The 25,146-nt window shown below is 41.7% G+C and overlaps 2 protein-coding genes and 1 long non-coding RNA gene across 3 annotated transcripts in view; 2 read left to right on the forward strand and 1 right to left on the reverse strand.

Moving 5' to 3' along the window:
* Positions 1 to 2,075, forward strand: part of LOC100483776 (myosin-16) — a 61,692-nt gene extending 59,617 nt beyond the window's left edge. Inside the window, exon 44 of the mRNA XM_011231026.3 lies at positions 1,674 to 2,075. The gene's annotated coding sequence lies outside the window, so the exon portion shown is untranslated. The remainder of the gene's footprint in view (positions 1 to 1,673) is intronic.
* On the reverse strand, positions 439 to 14,712 carry LOC117804124. Its single transcript, XR_004628351.1, has 4 exons — positions 13,608 to 14,712; positions 7,997 to 8,053; positions 7,162 to 7,263; positions 439 to 1,700 (listed from the first exon to the last, which is right to left on the reverse strand). It is a non-coding gene; the product is annotated as an uncharacterized LOC117804124 (long non-coding RNA).
* A 73-nt stretch (positions 14,713 to 14,785) lies between these two features.
* The window catches only part of ARPC1A (actin related protein 2/3 complex subunit 1A), a 28,875-nt gene continuing 18,514 nt past the window's right edge, over positions 14,786 to 25,146 (forward strand). The window contains exons 1-3 of the mRNA XM_002924195.4: positions 14,786 to 14,929; positions 19,675 to 19,767; positions 24,877 to 24,981. Of these exons, the coding sequence (XP_002924241.1) occupies positions 19,704 to 19,767; positions 24,877 to 24,981 (169 nt within the window). The 5' untranslated portion in view covers positions 14,786 to 14,929; positions 19,675 to 19,703. The remainder of the gene's footprint in view (positions 14,930 to 19,674; positions 19,768 to 24,876; positions 24,982 to 25,146) is intronic.

Raw genomic sequence — 25,146 nt, forward strand, 5'->3', positions numbered from 1 at the left:
CACTTGCTTAAGGAGGAAACAAAAGATAGGAGATCATCTTTTTCTTAATTCTCTAATTCTTAAGTAATGGTTAGCTCAAGAAGTTAAGGAAACCAGAGGCTTGCCTTTGGATGAATACTACAATTAATGTATAACCATCTCCTTTTGGGGCAAAAACCTGCAAGGGGTCCCTTCTGTTGAACTCTCACCTTGGCGGGGGTTACTCAGGAGGCTCCCTGTGCCACCCAGACTCAGGAGGTAGTTCAGTCCTTCCACCTGCTAAATCTCAGCCTCCAGGATTAGCCATCTTGTGAAACAGATCCTCTGCCCTGGCTTGGTGACTGTTTATTCCTGGGGTGCTAGTCTTGGTCCAACAGCTCTGTCTCCACACCACAAGACCACCATCCTGCCAAAGGCACCCAGAGGTGATGAGGCTCTTTTATCCCATTTCCCCTTGTTGGTCACAGGGCTAGATATGCCATCAGTAGCCATGAGATGTCTTAAACAAATTAGTACATGACCCTACAAGAGTTTAGTTTTCCAAAGTGGCTTTATATTCAGTTCCACAAATACTGACCAAGCTCTGAATATGGACTAGGTCTGGACTCTGAGATACAGAGATAAATAATGAATAAGAAAGAATGTCCTCCCTTGTGGAGCTCAGAATCTGGTGGAGAAATAGAAGCACACATCACCACAAGGCTGTGAGTGAATGTTCTATGATGCTACGTTGGCATCTCACTGGGGAGGATGACAGGGGAGGAGTGACTGGTTTAAACTGAGGTGGCTGGGTAGAGCAGCTCCATGGAAGAAAAAGTCTAAGAAAAGTCTAAGGCAGCGCCACTCAGTGAGTGGTCCATTTGTTACCTGCCCAGGACAACAAAAGTGCAGAAACTGAGAGGAAGTTTATCAACATTTTTACAGCAATTGATACTGCCATGACATCCAAATGCATGATCAAAGTATTTTATAAAGTATTTGTTTCTGAGATTAAGTAAAATAAATGAAAAGAACAAGTTTTTAATGGAAATTAAAAAGAATAAGTAGAATTAATCCCTCACCAGATAGAGAAGGAAAGAAAGGAATTCAAGATAGAAGACCCAACATATGCCTAAGCGCAGGGGTCAGATGCATACAAGGGAAGAGCGTGACTAGGGAAGAGGAGCTCAGGAAGAGGGGGGAGTGTTGGATGCAGCGGGAGACGAAGCTAGCTGGACAGGCATGCTTGAGGATGTGAAGAGCCCCATTGGGTACAAGTATTCCATAATTTCCCTAGGGAAATCTTGCTTAGTTTTTAAATCCATGTGTGGGACGTAACGAGCAGCTTTTCTTTCTTGGGAAGACATATCACAATGGCAAATCAAGCCTGTGGGCCCCTCATGAGACACCATAGGCAGGCTCGTGGTGAGCACTGTATCCCAGGGGACAACACTCCAGCCCTCTCAATGGCCTGTATGCAGTCCAGGCCCAGTTAGGCATCCCAGGCCCAAAGGTGTCTCTAACCTTCACAACCTCACATAGAATGAACCAGCTCTGATCCAATAATGGTATCCATTATGATGAAGGAAGCCTGTGCAGCTGCAGCCCATGCATCTAGGGGACACTGTCTCTCCAGCAAGAAAGAGGCAAAGATGTCAGAACTCTTGGCTCTGGTCCACAAGGATTTTCTCACTCTCTCTCCTTCTTCCTTCCAGGGTGACACAGATCTCAACAGCAGATCACTGAGAGGAAAAACATATGAAAATAGAAAACTGGATATCCTGAGAATGTTTACTATGCAAAAGAAAGTACAAGTCAGAAAGAGACAGGTGCGACAGAATAAAGATAGCTGTGGGGGAAAAGGGTTTGAGGATGTAAATACCCAGCCATTAGAAGAACTAAAATTAGTGTGGCTTCTCTGACACTGCATCAAGCTGTGTAAGCACTTGGATAACAGTAACAGTGTGTCTGTTTCAGTTGAGATCCTACATGTTCATGTCAAAGACGGAATATGTAATGTGTGTGTACCCTGGCTGTTTTCTAGAAGTAATTCCTCCTGTGGACAATTTTAATGCCCTGTCCCAATGCAGCTTAAATAAAAAAATATGAAAAACAGACTGGAGATTGTAAGTGAAGAAATTTTATTTTTCTAAGGCTTCCAAATCCAAAGGCAATTTTTACAATATGTCAGAATTCTGTTTTATCCCTATATCCTCATGCACAGGCTTATTTCTTTCGGAAACCATGAGAATTATGCAGTCTTGGTGAGGTTCACCGCAAATTTTGAAAGGGTAGACCACAGATACGAAAACTAACCAGGTTTCATAAAGCTGAGAAAACTACAGAATCCCTGAATGGATGTTATAGGATCCATCCAGGCTAAAGACCCACAAGGCCCCGACGTGCTCTACCTTGACATCTCCCAGGATGATCCGACACAGGCAAATTTTCCTTAAATCAAGATTTAAATTCTTCCTTAAATCAAGTTGAGACCTGCCCCCTGGTGGCATCTACTTTTTAACCCTGGTTTTGATACAGAACGACCTCAATGGCAGACAGTTCTCATGTCCCTCCAAGATTTCTCTTCTCCAAAGCTGAATATTCCTGGGTCCTTCAACCCTCCCAAGTGTGAGAGGGCTTCCGTTGTCACCTTTAACATCCTGGACCCTGTTCCTCCCCTCGCTTTCCTAGTCTTTGGAGTGCAGGATTGGAGGAGACAGCACCATGAGGGCTCCCTGCCAGCGCACAGCCCTCAGACGGCACCTCCCCCCAACTCCCTGGAAATGGTCTCTTCCCTTTGAGTTTAAGCACTCTGATCTCTCTCCAGCGCCCTGGCAGACAGAAATCATTGTTCAGCTGGTAAAGGAAGGGGTATTAACATTCCATTGGTGACTGCCACTCTCTCCACACTGGCCCATTTCAGCCCTGTGGTGGGCACTCTGGCACTCTCTAGACAGCTCCAGAGGGAACCACTTGGTTCCTTCCGTACAAATGGATCAAATAAGAAGACACTGCCCTCTGGCGGTGGGGTCTCCAACTGCTTTATGTGAATTTCCTGGGAGACACCAAATCACACAAGTAGAATTACACATATTGGAATTTTAGGGCTCACAGGGATATTCAGAGGGTGTCCAGTCCAACTCTCAGCCAACTGGAGATTCCCATCCATAACATCCCTGAAAAAATGGTAATCCAACTTGGATCGGAATCCTTCCCATTGCCGTTTTGACTGACAATCATGGTTCAAAGTAAAATTGAACCTGAATATGTCTCCCTGCATTTTGCCCTCATTTTGATCTACTCTTCCACCTCTGTAATTACATAAAATAAGTCTAATTCTTATACTTTGAAGTCAGACAAATACGGGTTCCACTTTCTCAGCAGTGAGACTGTGGGCAACTTAACCTATCTCACCTCCTGTTTTTCAACTGTTAAATGAGGAATAATAACAGTAGCTGCCTCCTAGGAATGTGAAGTTTAAACAAGATAACCTGGCACAGAGCCTATTATGCACAACACTTAGACACTTGCCAAGTTTCTTCTAGCATTCTGTAGGCCTTAACACTGGATCTCCCAAAGGAGGCTTGGCCTGGCCTGTCAGTCTGGCAGCTGACAGCAACAAGTCTCTTACTGGAGAAACGCAAGGGGAATTCCATGAAGTTTTAAGACCTCACCATCATTTCCTGGTGGATAGTCTACCCATGGTCTCCCCACATGCGGAGAATTTCAGAGCAGCTCCTCACTTTGCTGGAGGGGTTGGGCGGGGAGCAGATGTAGGTGGGCTTAGTGACTTGCCCGACACCAGTTAACAGCAGAGCTAAAAATTCTTCGTTGGGTGGAACGAGGAAAGGTTTCTGATCCAGTATTTATAAGAAAAGGGCTTTCATTTAGCCACATATGCTATTTTTGCCTAAGGACGTGTAATTTCAGAATGGCTTGAAGGTCTAAAAGGATATATTCTATGGCCTTGCAAAATAATAGCATTAATTAGTATCCATGAAGACCAAAATCAGCGCACTGGCACCAGGTTCTGCAGAATAAATGGAGCAAAGGGGTTTTGCTAAACGTTTTGGGCTAGCTTTCAAGGCTGCTAAATTTTGTGTCTCTGATTATTTTAACTGTACTTTCTTTTTTTTTTTTTTTTTTTTTCTGTATTCTTGATACTCTGCCATCTGGGGCCTCCCTGACTGAGGAGACACTGCCTCTCCCAGGGCTAGCCAACTCTTACAGATAGCGAATGGCTTTCATACAGACTAACCAATCCAGAGCCCATACTCCAAATCTCCTCCTCTAGTTTGCTCTTATATCCTCGGAGGCATTATTCCTCTGCCCTAATCATCCCAGGGCCAGATACGAGACAACTAGGGACAGCTCCTATACTCCGGAGTCTACTGAAATTATTCAAATTAGCCAATCCTAAGCCTGCTCACCTTGCCCCACCCATTCCTTCCCACAAAAACCACAATAAAGACTTGTGGGCATGCTTTCCCTTGCTGTTCCTGCCTCCTGGCCTCCACCAGCACTTCCTCACATGGCCCTGAGTGTCATGCCATGCCATGCCTCCTGTTTCTACAGATGGGTCTGTGAGTGTAAAAACTTCCTTCGTGACAATCATTTCCATATCTGTATGTCTTACATCTGATTAAAACAAATCCTGGGTACATTAAAAAATACCAATTATCTTCCCCCTCCTTTCACATGTGAACCAATCCTGGGGCCCTATAGGGAAGCCAGCAGGTCTGGGTCTTGCCAAGGAGCACACGTTTGGGGCTTCCTGAAATCACAAAATCATCACAAAGACCCCTTGACCCTTTCACCTATAAGCTACCAGGAATTGGGCTGGAGATCTGTTGTGAAAAGGTCAAACTTGAGTTACAGTAAAATCCCAAGACTGGAAGGAAGCCTGCTGGCTGTTATAAGGGATTATTCTTCCCTCTACTTCCTGAACCCTGGCTTAGACTCACAAAAAAAATGTATCCTGCAGCCTTGGAGCATTGATTCCATAAAACTTTTCTCTACACATATTTTTAAAAACCACAACTTTTAAATATAGGCAGCAAAACAGTAATCAGGCATTTAGACCAAGGGGAAAAGTGTATTAGAGCATTAGATTTAGCAACTAGGAAGGCTACTGTGGGAATAGGTACAGGAGAGGCACTCAGCCCAGTCGTTGAAGATAAGGGAAGGCATTCTGGAGGAAGTTATGTCTTCGTTGAAGCCTAAGTATAAGTAGGAATTGCTCTCCCTCAAAGGGGAGGGAGAGCATGTGGGAATGGACAGCGGGAGCGGGGAGGACCAGCCAGAGTGCGCCTGGTAGCAGGTAGCAGCACATGAGCAACAGTGGCACGAGCAATAGAGGCATTCAGTGACCTTACGCGCCAACCCCTGCACTCACAGAAGGTTCTGGAATTAGTGCAGGGTGAGCAACCCAGGTCTCCACCTTTCCATACTACTCTTCTCTTGGGTCTGTCAAGACAGTTGCCACAGCTCTAACCGTCCTATCTTCCCACAACCATGTTTAAGACAGGGAAAAAATAAAGACTTCCTCACCATCCTTTTTATCAGGGAGCATATTTATTCCCAGAAGCTCCCGAGGAGACTTCTTGAGTCCTGATTGGCAGAAATGGGCCACACACCCATTTCTAAACCAATTAGTAGCAAGTGGCAATGCGGTTGCCACATAAGGCAAGGAACATCTGTGGCTCATTCCCAGGGTTAGGGAAGGTCCTGGCTTCCCTAAGAGCCACCTGAACAAAAGCAGTGGAGCCAAGAGGGTAAAGGTGATGATGTGTGGATAGCGAGAGTGTCTGTCACACAGAGGACACGGTGAGAGATGAAGGTAACAGAGCATGGGAGACCTTGATGACTTGTCATGGAGTGTGGACTTTATTCGGAGGGCAAGAGAGGTTTGTCATAATTCAATTCAGATTATGCATTTTGGGCAGGGAATACAACATAAGCAAAGTTGTGTCCCACCCACTGCATCGCACCAGAAGACACATGATGTCAATTTTTGCCACCGTTTGTGATGTTAAGTTTCACACTTGATTAAGGTGGTGTACACCCCAACTAACGAACATTCTATAAAATAATTGGTGTGGACTCTTTAAGATTGTCAATGTTATGAAAGGCAAAAAAAAAAATGGCTAAGGAGCTATTTCATATTAGACTACAGAACCATGACAATTAAATTCAGCAAATAATCTTGGATTTGGCTCTGGGATCAAGAAAAAGAAATTGAGCGGTGCCCGGCTGGCTCAGTGAGTGGAGTGTGTGACTCTTGATCTCAGGGTTGTGGGTTCCAGCCCCATGCTGGGTGTGTAAAGATTACTTTAAAAATTTTAAAAATCTTTAAAGAAAAAAAGAAATTGCTAGAAAGAACATTATTGGTGAAATTTGAATATGAACTTATAACAAACTTATAATTATGTATTATATAATTAAGTTTTATAATTAACTTATGTTAATTATTCTGATAGTAAATAAAAATACTGGAGTGATGTTAAATGTCCAGAATGTGATCATTGTGTTATGATTATGTAAATGAAGGTCTTTGTTTTTTTGTTTTTTGTTCTTTAAAGATTTTATTTATTTATTTGACAGAGAGACAGAGCACAAGCTGGGGGGAAAGAGAGGGAGAAGCAGGCTCCCCACTGAGTAGGGAGCCCGACGCTGGGCTCAGTCCCAGGACCCTGAGATTATGACCTGAGCTGAAGGCAGACGCTTCACTGACCCACCCAGGAACCCCAATGAAGGTCCTTGTTCTTAAAGATACATACTGAAGTATTCAGGGCTGAAAAGCCACGGTGTCTGTGACTTACAAATGGCTCAACAAATAGGGGCACCTGGGTGGCTCAGTAGGTTAAGTGTCCAACCCTTGGTTTGGCTCAGGTCGTGATCTCAGGGTCATGAGATTGAGTCCCACATGAGGATCCATGCTCAGCTGAGAGTCTGCTCGAGATTTTCTCTCTCTCTCTCTCTCTGCCCCTTCCCCAGCTTGTGGTCTTTTTCTCTCTCTCTCTGACCATCCCCCTGATTGTGGTCACTCTCTCTCCTCTCTTTCTCTCTCTCTCGAATAAATAAATAAATCTTTAAAAAGAAAGAAAGAATGAAAGAAAGCAGTGGGAGCTGATGGATACCAGATGAAGGAACTCAGTGGGCAGTGAGAACTATCAGAGGTCAGGAAGAAAGTGAGACACACACCTGAGGGTCAGCAACCAATGCGCGGTGGTTGAAGCTGAGAGTTTGTGAGAGATCACTTAGGGACTGTGTGCAGAGGGAGGCAAAACTTGAGTTCATCAGCATCTGAAGTTCAGAGGCAGGAACCAAACAAGAACAGTTAATGTCAAAAGCCAAACCAGCCATTTCATTCAGTGCTCTGACAAAAATATTCATCAGACTTGCAATTTTCTATCACTTTAAATTTGTTCCTGGAGAGACATTCTTTGTGTTGGTTAGCTTCCCTCCAGGTGTAGAATTACTCAACTTTTCACCAGCAGTTTCATTTGGGACCATGACAAAAGAAGAAGCCCAGAAATACACCTGAGATATACACACACAAAAGCAAAGGTACACTATATACTACAATTAGAACTACAGTCATCCCAAGTTAATCCATTTCTGACAATAAGTCTAAGATCAAAAGAGCCTATATTAGATTATTTTAAATGAGAAATAAGAATGCATGCACTGCCTGACTAAAAATTCTAACAAGTTTCTCTAAATATCACTAAAAGCCCATTAAATATCTATAAAACAATTCTCCAAACATTTCCACATAATATAAACATTTTATGTGCTTACATGTATCACTACCTAATTATTTAACACTTAACAAACTCCATAGTGATTACATTTGCCAGCAGTATGCGATGATACACACTATATTAGATGAGAATTAAATATTCCCTTTAACCTGCAACAAATGTACTGCAAAGCAAATAAACAATGTGATAATGTGTTAAAGATATAAAATTAATGCAATAGAATTTAGCGAAATAAAAGACAAATAGAGCAATTTTTTAAAATAATTACTTACCAAATGATTCTGGTAATGGAGGACTAGGGTGACAGACCACTCTCCCACTCCCGATAACTAGAAAGGTGGAAGAAAACATACAAAGATAAGAGAGATAAGAGAGCTAACAAGGTAACAAACACCAGGTCCATATCCAAGAGAAAAGAGAACATCAGAGAGTGAGCCTAGCATTTTAGGGCTGCTTCACCCCAAGGACTATTTGTTGATTTGAGACCAGGTGACTGAACAGTACTTTTTTTTTTAATTATTTATTTATTTATTCAACAGAGATAGAGACAGCCAGTGAGAGAGGGAACACAAGCAGGGGTAGTGGGAGAGGAAGAAGCAGGCTCATAGCAGAAGAGCCTGACGTGGGGCTCCATCCCATAACGCCGGGATCACGCCCTGAGCCGAAGGCAGACGCTTAACCGCTGTGCCACCCAGGCGCCCCATACTTTTAAAGTCTATCTAAGAGACAAAAGATGGAATTCAGGGACCTCCAAGGACAAGAATCCTGGTAAGAGTCTGTTGTAGTAGTCAGGGATCCCCAGAGAAACAAAACCAACAGGAAACAGACAGATGCAGATATAGATATCCTGTTACATCAGTAGATACACAGATATAAAAAGATTTAATAAAAGGAATTGTCTTACAGGATTATGGAGGCTAGCAAGCAAAAAATCTGCACAGTTGATATTCCTGTTCGAGGCTAAAAGTCAGAACTACTGGACAACCAGAAAGAGCCAATGTTCCAGTTCAAAGGCTGTCAAAGAGGAAGGAATTCTCTCTTACTTGGGGGAAGTCAGCCTTTTGTTCTATTGAGTGGTGAACAGATGCTCCTATTGGCTGATGCTCACCCACATTATGGAGGGCAATCTGCTTTATTCAGTCTACCAATCTAAAAGGCCAATCTCATCCAAAACACCCTCACAGGAACTCCCAGAATAATATTTGACAAAACATCTGGGCATCCTGTGGCTCAATTAAGTTGACAAACAAAATTAGCCATCACATTTGTGCTTTGGGATGGGACACTAGGAGTAAGGGTGAATTAGAAGATGAACATTCTTCTCGAGGACTGGAGCCCAGCTTGGAGTCATCTGGATGACCCTGAAAAATCTCAAATCCTAAAATTAGATTAAGGTGATCCCAGATTGCAGACATCCTCAGGCATTCGGCAAAATTAAAATGAGAATCTTATCTGGGCAAAGATAAAAATCATTTTAGGTCTCAAATTATTTCTACATAATTTAAAAACTAAAATGTTAGACACAACATTGATAACCAACCATATAAGAGGACAGAATACAAATGAGAACTAGTCGAAACAACAATTTGGTAACAGAAACAATCCCACGGAACTTCAGAAAATAGCAAATACATTATCTTTACTATAGAATTAAAATATATGACAAGAATAGCACATAACTATGGAGAAGAATAATAGTGGAGTTAAGGTAATCTAGGACCTTTGCATTATTCAGGAAGAGAAAGTACTAATAATTGGTGTGCTCTGTAGGACAAAAGCCCTAATCTGCAGCCTCTGCTACTCTCTATGGTATAATCGGCTCCCATGGTGGCCGATTTCAAGCTACCCACAAGAGGTTACTGAACATGAATCTGGGAAAAGAGAGCACAAGCTGTTCTCCTGAGCCAGTGTGGCCCACTCCAGCACACCTCTAAATTAGTTCTTGAAAATGGAATAAAAAACCATCAATCCAAAGAAGGCAAGAAAGGAGAGAGGGGAAAAAAAACACCAGAATAGTCAGGACAAAAATAAAGCATATAAAAAGATGATCGAGTTAAATTCCAATATATCAGTAATTAAGTATAAATGGATGGATATTTCAGTTAAAAGATAAATATACTATAATCATAAATTGCAACTGCACATTGCTTATGAACAACACATCTAAAAGCATAAGGTAATAGAAAAGTTGAAAGTAAAAAGAAAAAAAAGATATACTAGGCAAACCCTAACCCCCAAAAAAGCTGGTATAGCTATATTAATATCAGAGAAGTAAAGATGAAGAGCAAAGCCCTATTAGAAAGGAATATTCCAGGGCACCTGGCTCAGTTGATAGCCCATGGGACTCTTGATCTCAGGACTGTGAGTTCAAGACCCATGTTGGATGTACAGCTTACTTAAGAAAAAGTGGGGGAAGCACCGGGGTGGCTCAGTCAGTTAAGCATCTGACTCTTCATTTCGGCTCAGGTCATGATCTCAGGGTGGTGAGATGGAGCCTGCAGTCAGGCTCCCTGCTCAGTATGGAGTCTGCTTTTCTCCCCCTCCCTCCAATCCTCCCCCCACTCATGTGCTTACACATGCTCGCTCTCTCTCTCAAATAAATATCTTTTAAAAGGAATATTTCATAACAATACAACATCTAACTCATAAGACATAACAATTCTATAACATAGAGGCATCTATAATATAGCCTCAAAATAGGGGTGCCTGGGTAGCGCAGTTGTTAAGCGTCTGCCTTTGGCTCAGGGCGTGATCCCGGGGTCCTGGGATCGAGCCCCACATCAGGCTCCTCCGCTGGGAGCTTGCTTCTTCCTCTCCCACTCCCCCTGCTGTGTTCCCTCTCTCACTGGCTGTCTCTCTGTCACATAAATAAATAAAATCTTTAAAAAATAGGGGCGCCTGGGTGGCACAGCGGTTAAGCGTCTGCCTTCGGCTCAGGGCGTGATCCCGGCGTTGCGGGATCGAGCCCCACATCAGGCTCTTCTGCTATGAGCCTGCTTCTTCCTCTCCCACTCTCTGCTTGTGTTCCCTCTCTCGCTGGCTGTCTCTATCTCTGTCAAATAAATAAAAAATAAAATCTTTAAAAAAAAAAATAAAAAATAAAAAAAAATAAATAAATAAAAAATAAATATATATAGCCTCAAAATATATAAAGAAAAAAATAACAGACAGTAGAAATAGACAACTCCACGACCACTTGGAAGATATTAGCCCACCTTTCTTTTTATTTTTTCTTAAAGATTTTATTTATTTATTTATTTATTTATTTATTTGAGATAGAATGAGAGCAAGCAAGAGAGAGAGCAAGAGAGCACAAGCAGTGGGAGAAGCAGAGGAAGAAGAGAAGCAGACTCCCACTGAGCAAGGAGCCCGATGCAGGACTCGATGCCACGACCCTGGGATCGTAACCTAAGCCGAAAGCAGATGCTTAACCAACTGAGCCACCCAGGTGCCCCATCACACCTTTCTTAGTAATCAAAACAAGCAAGCAAAAACAAATTAGTAATTAAGCTAGAAATTATGCCATTAAGGCAGAAATCAATAACAAAAATATAACTTAAAACTCCCATGTTTAAAAATTAAGAAATGCTGGGGCACCTGGGTGGTGCAGTTGTTAAGCGTCTGCCTCCAGCTCAGGGCATGATCCCGACGTTCTGGGATCGAGCCCCTCATCAGTCTCCTCATCTGGGAGCCTGCTTCTTCCTCTCCCACTCCCCCTGCTTGTATTCCCTCTCTCGCTGGCTGTCTCTCTCTCTCTGTCAAATAAATAAGATCTTAAAAAAAATAAAAATAAAAATAAATTAAGAAATGCCAATTCTACCCAAACTCTTCCAGAAAATTTAAGAGAAAGAATATTTCTGAACTCATTAGGAAGCCAGAATTACTCACATACCAAAACTAAAAAAAAGTTAAAATTACAAGAAAAGTAAACTGCAAAACAATATCCTTCATATGCCAAGATTTTAAATTGCTAAATTCCTTAAAGTATTTGCTTTGACTTTGTTATTACTTTTGATAGTATGTCTTTGAGCAAGTTGCTTACAGCCTTTAAAGATTTTTTTAATGTAATCTCCACCCCCAACATGGGGCTCAAACTCACCACCCCCAGATCAAGAGTCACATGCTCTATCGGCTGAGCCAGCCAGCTGCCCCTTAAATTGCTAAATTCTTTTTTTTTTTTAAGTTTTGTCTATTTAAATAATGTCTGCACCCAACATGGGGCTTGAACTCACCACCCTAAGATCAAGAGTTGCATGCTCCTCCAACTGAGCCACCCAGGCACCGCTAAACTGCTAAATTCTTAAGAAAAATTTTACCAAATGAATACAATAATGTATAAACATAATGTCAAGGGGCTCCTGGGTGGCTCAGTTGGTTAGGTGCCTGCCTTTGGCTCTGGTCATGATCCCAGGTCCTGGAATTGAGCCCTGTATCGGCTCCCTGCTCCATGGGGAAACTTTCTCCATCTCCCTCTGCCTGCCACTCTCCCTGCTTGTTCTCTCTAATAAATAACATCTTTTGAAAAAATAAAATAAAGCGTAAGCATTAACACAGAGTATCCATTTATGTTTTTGTCCTTTTGTTTGCTTATACCTTTTATAGACATTGATTCAATAAATATTTCCAGCAGTCTTTGTGGTGAGTAGGTGGTAGGCATTAACCCATGTAAAATACAAAATAGAGGCAGAGGGGAATCTGGCTGGTTCAATTGGTAGAGCATGTGACTCTTGATCTCAGTGGTCGTGAGTCTGAGCCCCACATTGGGTGCAGAGATTACTTTAAAAATGTTTTTAAAAAGAAAAAACAAAATGGAGGCAGACTGGCAGTAAGTGTTCAATGTTGTTCAGCTGGGGCTCAAGGGAGAACCAATCTTCTTACCCTCCAAACCACATCCAGATACTAAATCAAGGCCCTCCTGAGCAGATGGAAATCCTTAGCCTTTGCAAACATGTAATCTTTCTGACCTATGACTGGATACTTCCTGATGTATCTGTATAAGCCCTTCCTCCCACTCACAACTGGTAGTAACCTCTGTGTTCTTTAAAATCCCAGACTGTTTATTTCATTCATTCATAGGTTCATTCAACAAATATTAAGTAGGATCTTCCACGTTTAAGGCATTGTGTATTTCCTTGTATTTAAAATTATGTGTATGGGGCACCTGAGTGGCTCAGTCGGTTAAGCCGCTGCCTTCGGCTCAGGTCATGATCCCCGGGCCCTGCTCAACAGGGAGCCTGCTTCTTCCTCTCCGTCTGCTGCTCCCCCTTCTTGTGCTCTCTGTCAAATAAATAAATAAAATCTTAAAAAAATAAAATAATGTGTGAACTGATCTTATCCTAGCTTCTGGGCTCCTTGAGAACAGAAAGATCTTACCCAACTCTTCTGTACATTTATCGAAATGCTTAACACAAATCTTGGCACTTGGTGAGTACTCATTAAATACCTGATGACTTGAAGTTTGACCAAATTCCAATTCAATCCTGTTCCTATTCCAACTGAATCAATAAAACAAACAAAATAATTTCATGGTAGTATCCAACCCTGCACTTCCTCCCATTTCCCGTTTCTTTTTTTTTTTTTTTAAGATTTTATTTATTTATTTGACAGAGAGAGACAGCCAGCGAAGAGAGGGAACACAAGCAGGGGGAGTGGGAGAGGAAGAAGCAGGCTCCCAGCAGAGGAGCCTGATACGGGCTCGATCCCAGGACTCTGGGATCACACCCTGAGCCAAAGGCTGACGCTTAACAACTGAGCCACCCAGGCGCCCCCCATTTCCCATTTCTAAGTACTACCTTCCCTCCTACTAATTAAGAGAATCCTCATTTGTGATACTAGATCAGTGTCAGTACGCAGGTAAAAAACCAAACACTAAAAATAACTCACCCTCCTTGGAACTCCTATGGCTTTTATAACCAGGGCATGATGGGATAATGGGAAACGTTCTGGACCATGTATCAGGTGGCCAGTCCTGGCACCGACTTGTGTCAACACATTCATCAAGGTCTATTGTTTTGTATGTTATTCTCATCTATCCTGATGATAAAATCCTTCAAGGAAGTTACTGTCTTTTGTAAAGAGGTGCGATCTAAATAAAACAGTTGGTATTTTGACTCTGGATACCAACCCTACATACATCTGGATTAGTTCATGTAACTTGCAGACACAGGAGGAATCCTTGCTTCTATGTGTGCCATCCTTCCTAGGCCTAGATGTTGTCACTGGGAGGGAGGTAATTAATTTAAAACGAACTTTCTGCTCTCTCAATCTGTCCTCCATCTTCCTAGGACCAGAGACTTTGTAGCCATGGGGCAAAATAAAACCAATTACTTCCAGTGCATTAGTGCTCCTTGGACAGCTGGCTTAACTAACCCTACAGAACAGAGTGTGGCTCTGAAATCAGGATTGTGACAACTTAACTTTTGTGAACATCACGTTCTGGGCAAACACTGGGGTCAAACTCATAAGCCAGCAGAGGCACTCTGTTGATGATCTGCAGCGACCCCAACGAAAGGAGTCCTGCTCCAAGATTTCCATGGGTTCAAGGGCGCCAGGTCTAACTGGAAGTGGGGTTCAGGGCATTTCGTAGAAGCCCCATCTGTACAGTAAACACTGTCTCCACGTATTTGGGGGGCTAGAGAGTGATGAATTCCCCCAACTCCTCTGTCCTGTGGCGCCATTTTGGGAGCAGGGAACAAGTGATTCTGACCGAAGAAAGGTCGAGATGGTCCCTCAGGGAGGGCCTTAGAGGTTCTCAAGAGGGACTTCTCTCTGAAGGAATAAAAACGTAGTTGTTGTCGGCTCCCTGCGGCTCGAAAAGGCCTCACTTCTAATTCATTTCCCGACAAAAGCACTTGTAAAAGCGCCAACGCTCCACACGTCGGTCCGCGAGTCTTAGAAAACTTCCTGAGGGAAAAAAAACCCATCCACGCGGCTTCACCACCACCTTCAAGCAGGTCTGCCCGCTCGCCAGGACGGACCCTCCCCCGCCGCACTCGCGCCGGACCCCGGCCGCGCGCCCAAGCTAAGCGCGTGCGCACAGCGCCGCGCGGCTGCCCCGCGCAGGCGCCGTAGCCATTTCCGGGATCTGTCAGCCGCTCCCTCTGGGCCTCGGTCCTCCGCCCGCGCCCGCCGGAGCTTGTTCGCGTCGACTGACCAGAGTCCGCGAATTCTCCGCTCCGAGCCGGTCCGCCCTACCCCGATCCCAGGTAAGGGACAACAGGGCGAGCTCCTGGCCCTGTCGGCCTCCACTGGCCCGGCCTCGCACCGGGCTTGAACCCGCGGGGGCGGTGAGGCGGGGGCTTAGGCCGCGGGGCCCAGGGGCTGAGGGGCGGGCCGGGTCTCCTGGTCCGGCCTCCGGAGGGGGCGGGGGATCCCCATTCTCCGTGGGGCCCGCCGAGCCCCTGGGGTTCCCATACGCACACAGATCGCTTCTCTCGATATTTTCCAGCTCCGCGCTTCCCTCAATGCCAGAATTAGCGGCTCCTTCACCTGCGTTTCCGTAGCCCTGCTTCGCTCTTCTATGATGGGCATTTGTCAAAATCTGTAAAATTGTAAATTAGGTGACCTTCCCGCTAGTCGAGCTTCACGACGGAACATTCCTTTCTTTAGCGGCTAGAATAGGTACTGCGCGCGGTGGGCGACTCTGGAATGTCCCGCTCCTGTCTAGGGCAGCCCTCAATCTTTCAGCTCTTGCGCGGGGGGGGGGGGGGCTCCCGAACTCAAGAAAGACCCTCCCCCCGAGTTCTTTAAGCTTCCTCAGCTCGAGTGCCGCCTTCTCTTAAGTCTGTATTGCACAAACCCGCCCCTACTCGCTCCGTGGAGCCTTTTATGTAGCCCCTTTCACGTTCCAGCCCCTCCAGTAGGACGGCCCATATTCCAGTCCCGGCACTACCACTTCGTTGGGAAGATTGCTTCTCTGAGTCCCCGTTTCCTCGTCTATAGTAGGAAGAACCTTAGGGCTTTTTTTTTTTTTTTAATCAAGTGAGCTGTTTTGCGTTAAGTGCCTAGATTAGTACCTGGCCCAGAGTAGGTGCTTAATAAATATTAGCTGTTCCCACTGTTCTGGGCATTCTGTGCATACCTATCTTCCCTTCCTTTCCTAACCCCCGCACCTCCGCCCAGGCTTGAGAACCAGGAAAGTGTCAGATGCATTTATGTTTCTGGCCCTATCCCTGTACTTAACTACACTGCTGGGAACATGGTAGACACTTAATAAATTGTAGCTTAGAATCTTTGATCAGAAAGCCATCTGTTCTCACTGCAGCTCTAGAACTTGAAGGAAATGCTAACTAACCACTTTTATCCACTTCAACTCCTTGCCTAAATTACTGAAGTAATCCTAGTTCTGCTCTTTTCTTTTTTAAATCAATTTTATTTCACCTTTTGGTTTCAGGTGGGACCTGGGTTTTTCAGATATCTAAGGGAAAAGGAGAGGGTATCAGTCTGGGGGGTGTTTCTGCCAGGTTAGGGAGTGGCTGTAACTGGCTGCTTCCTACCACAGAGTATTCTGAAACCTTCCAAGGTTAATTCATCTACTTATCACAGTTAAAGGAGTGGATTATCTTGGAAAAATAAAACATTTGCATGGAGGAAGAGTGGTGGTATTTTGATCTAGTTAACTAATCGTATGCTGAAACAAATTCTGCATAAAGAGGTTTAAAAATGATCTCCTGGTGAGGCTGGTGCCTGGCATTGAAACCTGGTCTCCGAACGTTGTGGAGGGTGTGGTGCCCTTGTTGGAGTACCTGGGATTGCTGGGTTGGGTAATGAGAGCAATTAGAAACTGGATGAATCACGGAGTTGGAAACTGACCCTAAACAGATAACTGAAATCCTCACTGTACAAATACTTTCAGGCTTCAGGGCCAAGAATTCAAAATATATGTAGATATTTCCAATTTCAGAGGATAATAACCAGTGTGTGCTTCTAGAGATGGTTCAAAAGCCTTGGGTCAAAGGAGGAAAGGGAACTAATTCATCTCTTTTGGGCTAGGCTTTGTACTACATGTTTTCGCATGTTATCTCGTTTAATTCTCATAGCTACAGCTTTGGGATGTCAGTGACGTGACCATTTTACATATTTTTTTTTTAAATGAGATTTAGAGATGTTAGGTGACTTGCCCTGGGTCTCATAGCCAGTATGTGACCAAGGCAGGATTCAAACCCAGATCCACTTGGCTCCAGAGTCCGTGGCAACCAAACATCAGAATGACTGTACTCAAAGTGATAGGTAAAAGAAGGAATTGGGTTGTAGGGGGAGTGCCTGGAATCATACTGTAAATCGTTGTAAGTTGTTTTTTCTCTCAGTGCTGTACAGTAAAAGCTTATCAATAGAAGCTTGTCAGATTTCATGTAACCACCTTTTTTGTCTGTCCCTTTTTCTCCTGTCTACTCTCATTAAGACAAAGGTTTTCAGGTTTCACTTAAATATTAATCACAGTTTAAAATTAGAATTATCATGCTATGACAGAAGGTATCTTTTTCTTGGTACAGAATTCAAGCTGTTACTCTCCTGCACTCAGAGTTTGATGAATACAGACCGTGTTTACTGGGTGCCTTATAAATTTGACAAACATGAATGTTGTCTTACTCTACAAACTTAAAATACCCACATGATTATAAATGAAGTACAGGTCTGAGTGTATGTCCAAATATGGAACTTGAATGATATAACAAATTTAGAAATGCAATTTTAGGAGTAATTATGCCATTATGTAAATGTTTACCTCTTTCGAAAGCTTTGCTACTTCACTTAAAAAACTGAGTTGAGGAATATGTGGCAGGCTCAGTCAGTGGAGCATGTAATACTTGGTCTCGGGATTGTAAATTCAAGCCACACTTTGGGTGTAGAAATTACTTAAAAATAAAATAAGTCTTTAAAAAAAAAACTGAGTTAAAGAATGAGAAAGTCTTTGCAACTGTTCTTTTTTAACTATACATGAAATATGTGCTTTTATTGCATGTAGATAGTCACACTGAATTATTTGTAGGCCAGTTTTGTTTTAATTAACAAATGAGCCTATAAGATATGGCTTTTGAACTAAATTGCTTTTAATTAAGGAGACATTTGTGACACGGTATGTTATTTTGAGTAATATGAGTAAAACCTGTTGTGATGGGTAAGCATCTGATACCAGATATAAAAGAGAATCATGCAGTGAGCATCTGGAAGTTTGTTAAAAACATATTAAGCATCCTCATTTGAATTCATTTAAAACAGTTTTGTTCTTTTTAAATTTTCAGTTAGAGGCTTTTTCTTTACTTGTGAGTTGCAGTTTGCTTTCTAGAACATGTAAGAGTAAAAAACCAGTGACCTAAATATCTTCACTGTAGAATAGAATATGAAACACTGACATTTCTCTGCCAGTTCAAGGTATCATATATTTTATTTAAGGGTGCGCTGAATCTCTTTTGACCTTTGGATTTCTTTACAACAATTAACAGAGACATTTCTTCTGCTTTCCACTGATTTCTGCTTTGTCTGCTGAACTTTGATTGTTCACTTCATAATCTTCTGCTGTCCTTTCCATTCATTTCCTATTTACATCAGAATTCCTATCTTACATTTCAGTCTCCACCCTAGGTTTAAGACTTGTACTCAAGTGTATTGAAATTTCAGAGCGTTGTGTGAGTGCCTCTTAGAAATGATAAAGGGGAGGAGGATCTGGGCGCTTTTTGAAATTCAGTCTCTCATTTCAGGTAATGGTTGCCTCTATGGTGGATCTAGATTTGAGTATCTATGATAATAGAGAATTTTATTTGATTTTTAATTTAATGATGTATCACAGATTCCTGCTTTTCATTTTCAGTAAAAAGTTTAAAGAGCAACGTAACAAACACCTCTGTAGTATACTCTTTGTGTAGATTTACCAGTTGTTAACATTTTGCCACATTTGCTCTTTGTATATCTACTTGTTGTCCTGAACTATTGAAAATAAATTACAGAAGACATCATGACACTTCATCCCTAAACACTTCACTGTCTTTATGTCTTAAGGGTTAGAACATACTCCTATCTAATGGCAAACAGAGTGAAGACATTGAAAATAACTCCATATGGTTATGTAATATGTAGTACAAATTCATATTTTCCTTATTGTACAAAATATGTCTTTAATGGCTATTTTAACGATATAGATTACAATCAAGTTTTGAATTTTATTTTCATTGCTCTTTTAATCTAGAATAGTCTGCCTCACACCCATTGCCTTTTATGAATAGTCCAGGCCAATTGTTTTATAGGATGCAGTATATTCTGGTTTGAACTGTTTATTTCCCCTTTGTGTCATTTGACTAATTCCACTCCCCTGTAGTTCCTCTAAACTGGAAAGTAGGTCTGGGTCTTGATTAGATTTAGAGCAGATATGTTTGGCAGAAATACTTGATAGATGGGTTGGCCGTATTACCAGGTTTCTCCAGGATAGTCCGGTGATCTGTTGTCACAACATAATTAATAATGCCCCTTTTTGCTTTCTTAAAAATTTTCTGGTCTGGATGATAAATTCAGTGGTCACTGTTTTTAAGTCATGTGTACTTCCTGTTTCCTTTCATCAGGAAGCCCATCAGATTAGATTGTTCCAGTCTTTTCAATAGTAAGTTTGATCCCTTGGTTAAGGTGGTGACTGCCAGATTTTTTGGTTGTTAAGGCTCATTTTTCTCTCTTTGAAATTAGTAAGTAATCTGTGGGATGATAATTTGAGATTGTGTGAATATCCTGTACCCCAGCAATCTTTAACCATGGTTTTAGAGTCCCTTGATGACCCTTGACAGAGTAAAGTATACATTGGCTGTTTCAGTGGTTGTTGTATTTAAGTGATGAAGTTTTGACATTGAGATTGATCTTTTAATGGGACAATAATGTTTTATTTATCCCCAAACATTTTGGGATCCCCAGACAACTTAAATATGTGTTGCCTGCCGTTTTAAATGCTTTTTTCTGTTGCTTATTACAGCTTTCTATCCTTTGAAAACACTAAGAATAATGTCCCTGCATCAGTTTTTACTAGAGCCAATCACCTGTCATGCCTGGAACAGGGATCGTACCCGTAAGTATGCTATTAATTTTACTACTTTATTTTGGTGCCTTTGGTGTATTTATATGTAAGCAGTTTTTTAGGGATCACATATTTGTGTCACATGTGAAAAGGGCATGGACATGGATTCGGAAGGAAACTAGCTCAGTTGTTTGGTTTATAGATAAGAGAAACCAAGGCCTAGAGTTTCCAGTGGAAGGACTTTCCAGTGGTTAATGTTAGGGCCATTGCTAGCATCTAAGTCTTCTGGCTCCGTGTCTGTATCTTTTTCTATGGTACCAGCGGAGAATGGTTTATATCAGAGGCATCTTTCATTGCATTAAGAGCCCAGTGTCTGCAATGATTGTATAGTAATGTCACAGTCATCCAATATTTAGTCAGAATACCAGGACCTAGAATTAAGCTATTACAGAGACGTATAGTTTACTCCCGATGTGCTAAGAGCAGTATTAGCTAATATTTACTATATTATTTGTAATAAGCTTGAGTTTCTAGTTTTCTAGCTCCAACCAACTGGAAAAGGATGGAAAAGACTCTTAGAAGTAGGCACAGTACAACAAACAAAATGACAGAGTATGTAAGAGGGAGGCCAAAAAAACCCCTAAAAACAGAGACAGAAATGTAGTAGTGTGCCCCTGAGTCATTTTTAAAAATTAAATTATATTCACTGTCTTCTTTAAAATAAAGCTTTATTGGGGTGCCTGGGTGGCCCAGTCGGTTAAGCATCTGCTTTTGGCTCTGGTCATGATCCCAGGATCCTGGATTGGAACCCCGCATCAGGCTCCCTGCTGAGCGTCTTCCTTTGCCCCTTGCCCTCCACTCATGCTCTGTCCCTTGCTTTCTCTCTCTCCGATAAAATATTTTTTTAAAAAGAAAAATAAAGCCTTACTGAGATATAAGTCACGTAAAATTCATCCTTTTAAAAGATAATGTCAGCAGTTTTTAGTATATTCACAGTTATGTAATAATACCACTATCTAGTTTCAGAATATTTTCTGTCACTACAGAAAGAAACTCTGTACCCATTAGCAGTTATTCCCAGTTTTGCTCAAAACTGCCAGTCTTAAGCAACTACTAATCCACTCTGTCTGCATGGATTTGCACACTCTGGACATTTTGTATAAGTGGAATCATACAATATGTGGCTCTTTGCATCTAGCTTCTTTCACTGACCATAATGCTTTCAAGGTTTATCCATTTTGTACCATGTGTAGGTACTTTATTCTCTTTTATGGCTGGATAATATTTTATAGACATACCATATATTTTTTTTAAGATTTGTCTATTTATCCTAGAGAGAGAGAGAGCATGCACATGTGCAAGTGGGGAGACGGGCAGAGGGAGAGAATCTTCAAGCAGACTCCCTGCTGAATACAGAGCCCAATGCGGGGCTCGATCTCACAACCCCAAGATCATGACCTGAGCCAAAATCAAGAGCCAGATGCCCGACCTACTGAGCCACCCAGGCGCCCCCTAGACATACCATATTTTCATCGGTTTATTCATTCTCACTAGTAGTGTAAAAGGGTTCCAGTTTCCCTGTGTCCTTATCAACACTTGTTATTGTCTGTCTTTTTTGTTATATCCCTCTACCCACTATATCCTAATAGGTATAAAGTAGTATCTCATTGTAGTTTTGATTTGCATTTCCCTGTTGATGACTAATGATGTTGAGCATCTTTTCACATGTTTTTTGGCTATTTGTATATCTTCTTTGGAAAAGTGGCTATTCAGATCCTTTGGCTATTTTTAAAATTGGGTTGTTTATTGTTGAGTGGTAAGAGTTCTTTTATATACTCTGGATACAGGTCCCTTACGCAATATATAATTTGCAAAATCTCCCATTCTGTGGGTTGTCTTTTCACTTTCTTGATCGTGTCCTCTGAAGCATGAAAGTTTTTAGTTTTGAAAAAGTCCAGTTTATTTTTTCTTTTGTTGCTATGCATTTGCTTTTGTATCTAAGAAACTTTTTAATTCAAGGCCACAAAGATGTACACCTATGTTTTCTTCTAAGAATCTTACAGTTTAAGCTCTTATATTTACATCCTGAATCCATTTCAAATTAATTTTTGTATAAGGTGTGAGGTAGGGGGCCCAACTTCATCCTTTTGCATATGGCTCTCCATTTGTCCCAACACCATTTGTTGAAGACTGTTCTCTCCTTACTGAACTCTCTTGGTACCCTTGTCAGTAATCAGTTGACTGTAAATGTGAAGGTTTATTGGACTCTCAATTCTGTTTCGTTGATCTTTATGTCTATCCTAATGTCAGGACCACATTGTCTTGGTTACTGTAGTTTTGTAGTAAGTTTTTGAAATTGAAAAGTGTGAGTTCCAACTTTGCACTTCTTTCTCAAGATTCTTCTGGCTTGGGGCACCTGGGTGGCTCAGTCGTTAAGCATCTGCCTTCAGCTCAGGGCTTGATCCCAGGGTGCTGGGATCGAGCCCCATATCGGGCTCCTCTGCTGGAAGCCTGCTTCTTCCTCTCCCACTCCCCTTGTTTGTGTTCCCTCTCTCGCTGGCTGTCTTTCTCTCTGTCAAATAAATAAATAAAATCTTAAAAAAAAAAAAAAGATTCTTCTGGCTCTTCTAGGTCCCTTGTATTTCCATATGAATTTTTAAGGATCAGCTTGTTAATTTCTGCAAAGAAGCCAGCTGAGATTTTAATAGAGATTGCTTTCAATCTAATATGTAACATGACAGGATGGTGAATCTAGAGCTCATATTTTGTGATCATCTCACAGTTTCATAGCTGAGTTTCCTATGTCCTCTGTCTCTACTTTCCCATGTAAAAATGGGTTTTGGGAGTATTTCCAGTTATTTTTAGTAGAAAGTTATCATTGTTTTCATTTAAACTGCTTGATAAACTTAATATGTTAAGACATATTTTTGTTATTATAATTTGAAATTTATAGCATTTTTTAACTTTAGATTTGGCTTTTGAAGCATCTTAGAAATGTAGAGAAATATATAAAACTGGTTTTGAGAGGGGCGCCTGGGTGGCACAGCGGTTAAGCATCTGCCTTCAGCTCAGGGCGCGATCCCAGCGTTATGGGATCGAGCCCCACGTCAGGCTCTTCTGCTATGAGCCTGCTTCCTCCCCCACTCCCCCTGCTTGTGTTCCCTCTCTCGCTGGCTGTCTCTATCTCTGTCGAATAAATAAATAAAATCTTTAAAAAAAAACAACTGGTTTTGAGAAAGTACTTAAAGTCTTAGGATTTTAGAGCTAGATATTTATCTGTTTCCACAGTTTAATGTGTAAAACAGACATAACTTTCCTAAGAGGGAAAGGAAAGCTAATACAATAGAAGGGGGGAAATAGTAAATGATCTAAAGTCTGCATCATAGATCCTAATTTTAATTTTAGGAAATCAGTGTTTTGGGTGTCTCAGTGGCTCAGATGGTTAAGCGTCTGCCTTCGGCTCAGGTCATGATCCCAAGGTCCTGGGATTGACTCCCGCATCGGGCTCTCTGCTCACCGGAGAGTCTGCTTCTCCCTCTCCTTCTGCCCCCACCCCCGGCTCATGCACGCGCTCTCTTTCTCTCACGCTCTCTCTCTCAAATAAAATCTTTAAAAGAAAAAGAAATCAGTGTTTTCGTTTTTTTTTTTTAATGAATTAGAAAGGGGGAAAAATCAATATAAATTCAAAAGAAATTATCATATACATGTATATTCTTAATATTTCAAATTAGTCTAAGAGATTTCTCTTGAAATCAATTTTATTTTGTGATTCATATTGGCTTTATTGTAAAGGAAAGCTTTGATGTATTTTATGAGCAGAATCAAGTTTTTTTTTTGATAAATCGATAGTTTCAACTTGGGTGCATGATAGCAGTAATGAGAATGTATGAGCTATTTTCAGTGTTTCAGAAATTCTAACAGAAAGTAAATGTTTATTGCTAATAATGTTGGACAGGTAAACTAAAATGTCAGTATCTTTAGTATGGGCTAAAGTTATATCAGCAAAGTTTGATAACATTGTTTAATTCTTACTGGCTAGAATCTTTACATAAGTTATATATGGCTCTAATAAAATGAATTTTTATTTATTTTTTTAAAGATTTTATTTATNCTGTCAAATAAATAAATAAAATCTTTAAAAAAAAAAAAATATTTTATTCATTTATTTGAGAGAGAGAGAGATCCTGAGCAGGGAGGAGGGATAGAGGGAGAGGCAGATTCCTTGCTGAGCAGGGAGCATNCATTTATTTGAGAGAGAGAGAGAGATCCTGAGCAGGGAGGAGGGATAGAGGGAGAGGCAGATTCCTTGCTGAGCAGGGAGCATGATGCAGGAGTCAATCCCAGGACTCTGGGATCATGCCCCAAACTGAAGGTAGACGCTTAACCAACTCAGCCACCCAGGTACCCTAAAATGAATTTTTAAATTCAGTTTTTCTACAGAACATTTTAAAATAAGGGATCCAGGCAGAGGTAAAAATAATAAAAGGAATTTTTCAGGTGTGGATCTTGGGAACCATTTTTTTAAAACAGATTTCTTACTCCTTCCTTGAATCTATTTTTAAAAAAAACAACTGTTGGGATGCCTTGCCGGCTCATTTGGTGGAGCATGCAACTCTTGATCTTGGGGTCGTGAGATCAAGCCCCATGTTGGGTGTAGAGATTACTTAAATAAATAAAATCTTTTTTAAAAAAACAAAACAGGGACGCCTTGCTCAGTCGGGAGCCTGCTTCTCCCTCTGCCTGCTGCCCCCCCCCCGCTTGTGCTTGCACACTGTCTCTCTCCCTCTCCCCCTTTGTCTCTCTCCCTCTCCCCCTTTGTCTCTCTCTAACAAATAAATAAATAAATAAAATCTTCTAAAAAAAAAATCCGGGGCGCCTGGGTAGCGCAGTCGTTAAGCGTCTGCCTTCGGCTCAGGGCATGATCCCGGCGTTCCGGGATCGAGTCCCACATCAGGCTCCTCCGCTGGGAGCCTGCTTCTTCCTCTCCCACTCCCCCTGCTGTGTTCCCTCTCTCGCTGGCTGTCTCTCTGTCACATAAATAAATAAAATCTTTAAAAAAAAAAAATAAATAAAAATAAAAATAAAAAAATCCAACTGTAACATCTCTTTTTTGGTGACAATTTCAGGTTTAGGTGTTAACTGTTGACTTTTTTCCTCCAGAGATTGCTCTTAGCCCCAATAATCACGAAGTCCACATCTATAAGAAGAACGGGAGCCAGTGGGTGAAAGCTCATGAACTCAAGGAGCACAACGGACACATCACAGGTAAAGGAAGACAGCCGTGAGCTTAGTATGATACTTGAAAATCGAGCACTTGTCCATTAAAAAAAGAGCCTCATAAAGTAAGTCTACCATATTTAAAGTTGGGCAGCATTTACTGAGTTTCCTTCAGAAAACTCGAGAAAATAATCATCATAGTGATCTCAGTTT

Source organism: Ailuropoda melanoleuca, chromosome 10 (genome assembly GCF_002007445.2).
Source record: "Ailuropoda melanoleuca isolate Jingjing chromosome 10, ASM200744v2, whole genome shotgun sequence".
Lineage (NCBI taxonomy): Eukaryota > Metazoa > Chordata > Mammalia > Carnivora > Ursidae > Ailuropoda > Ailuropoda melanoleuca.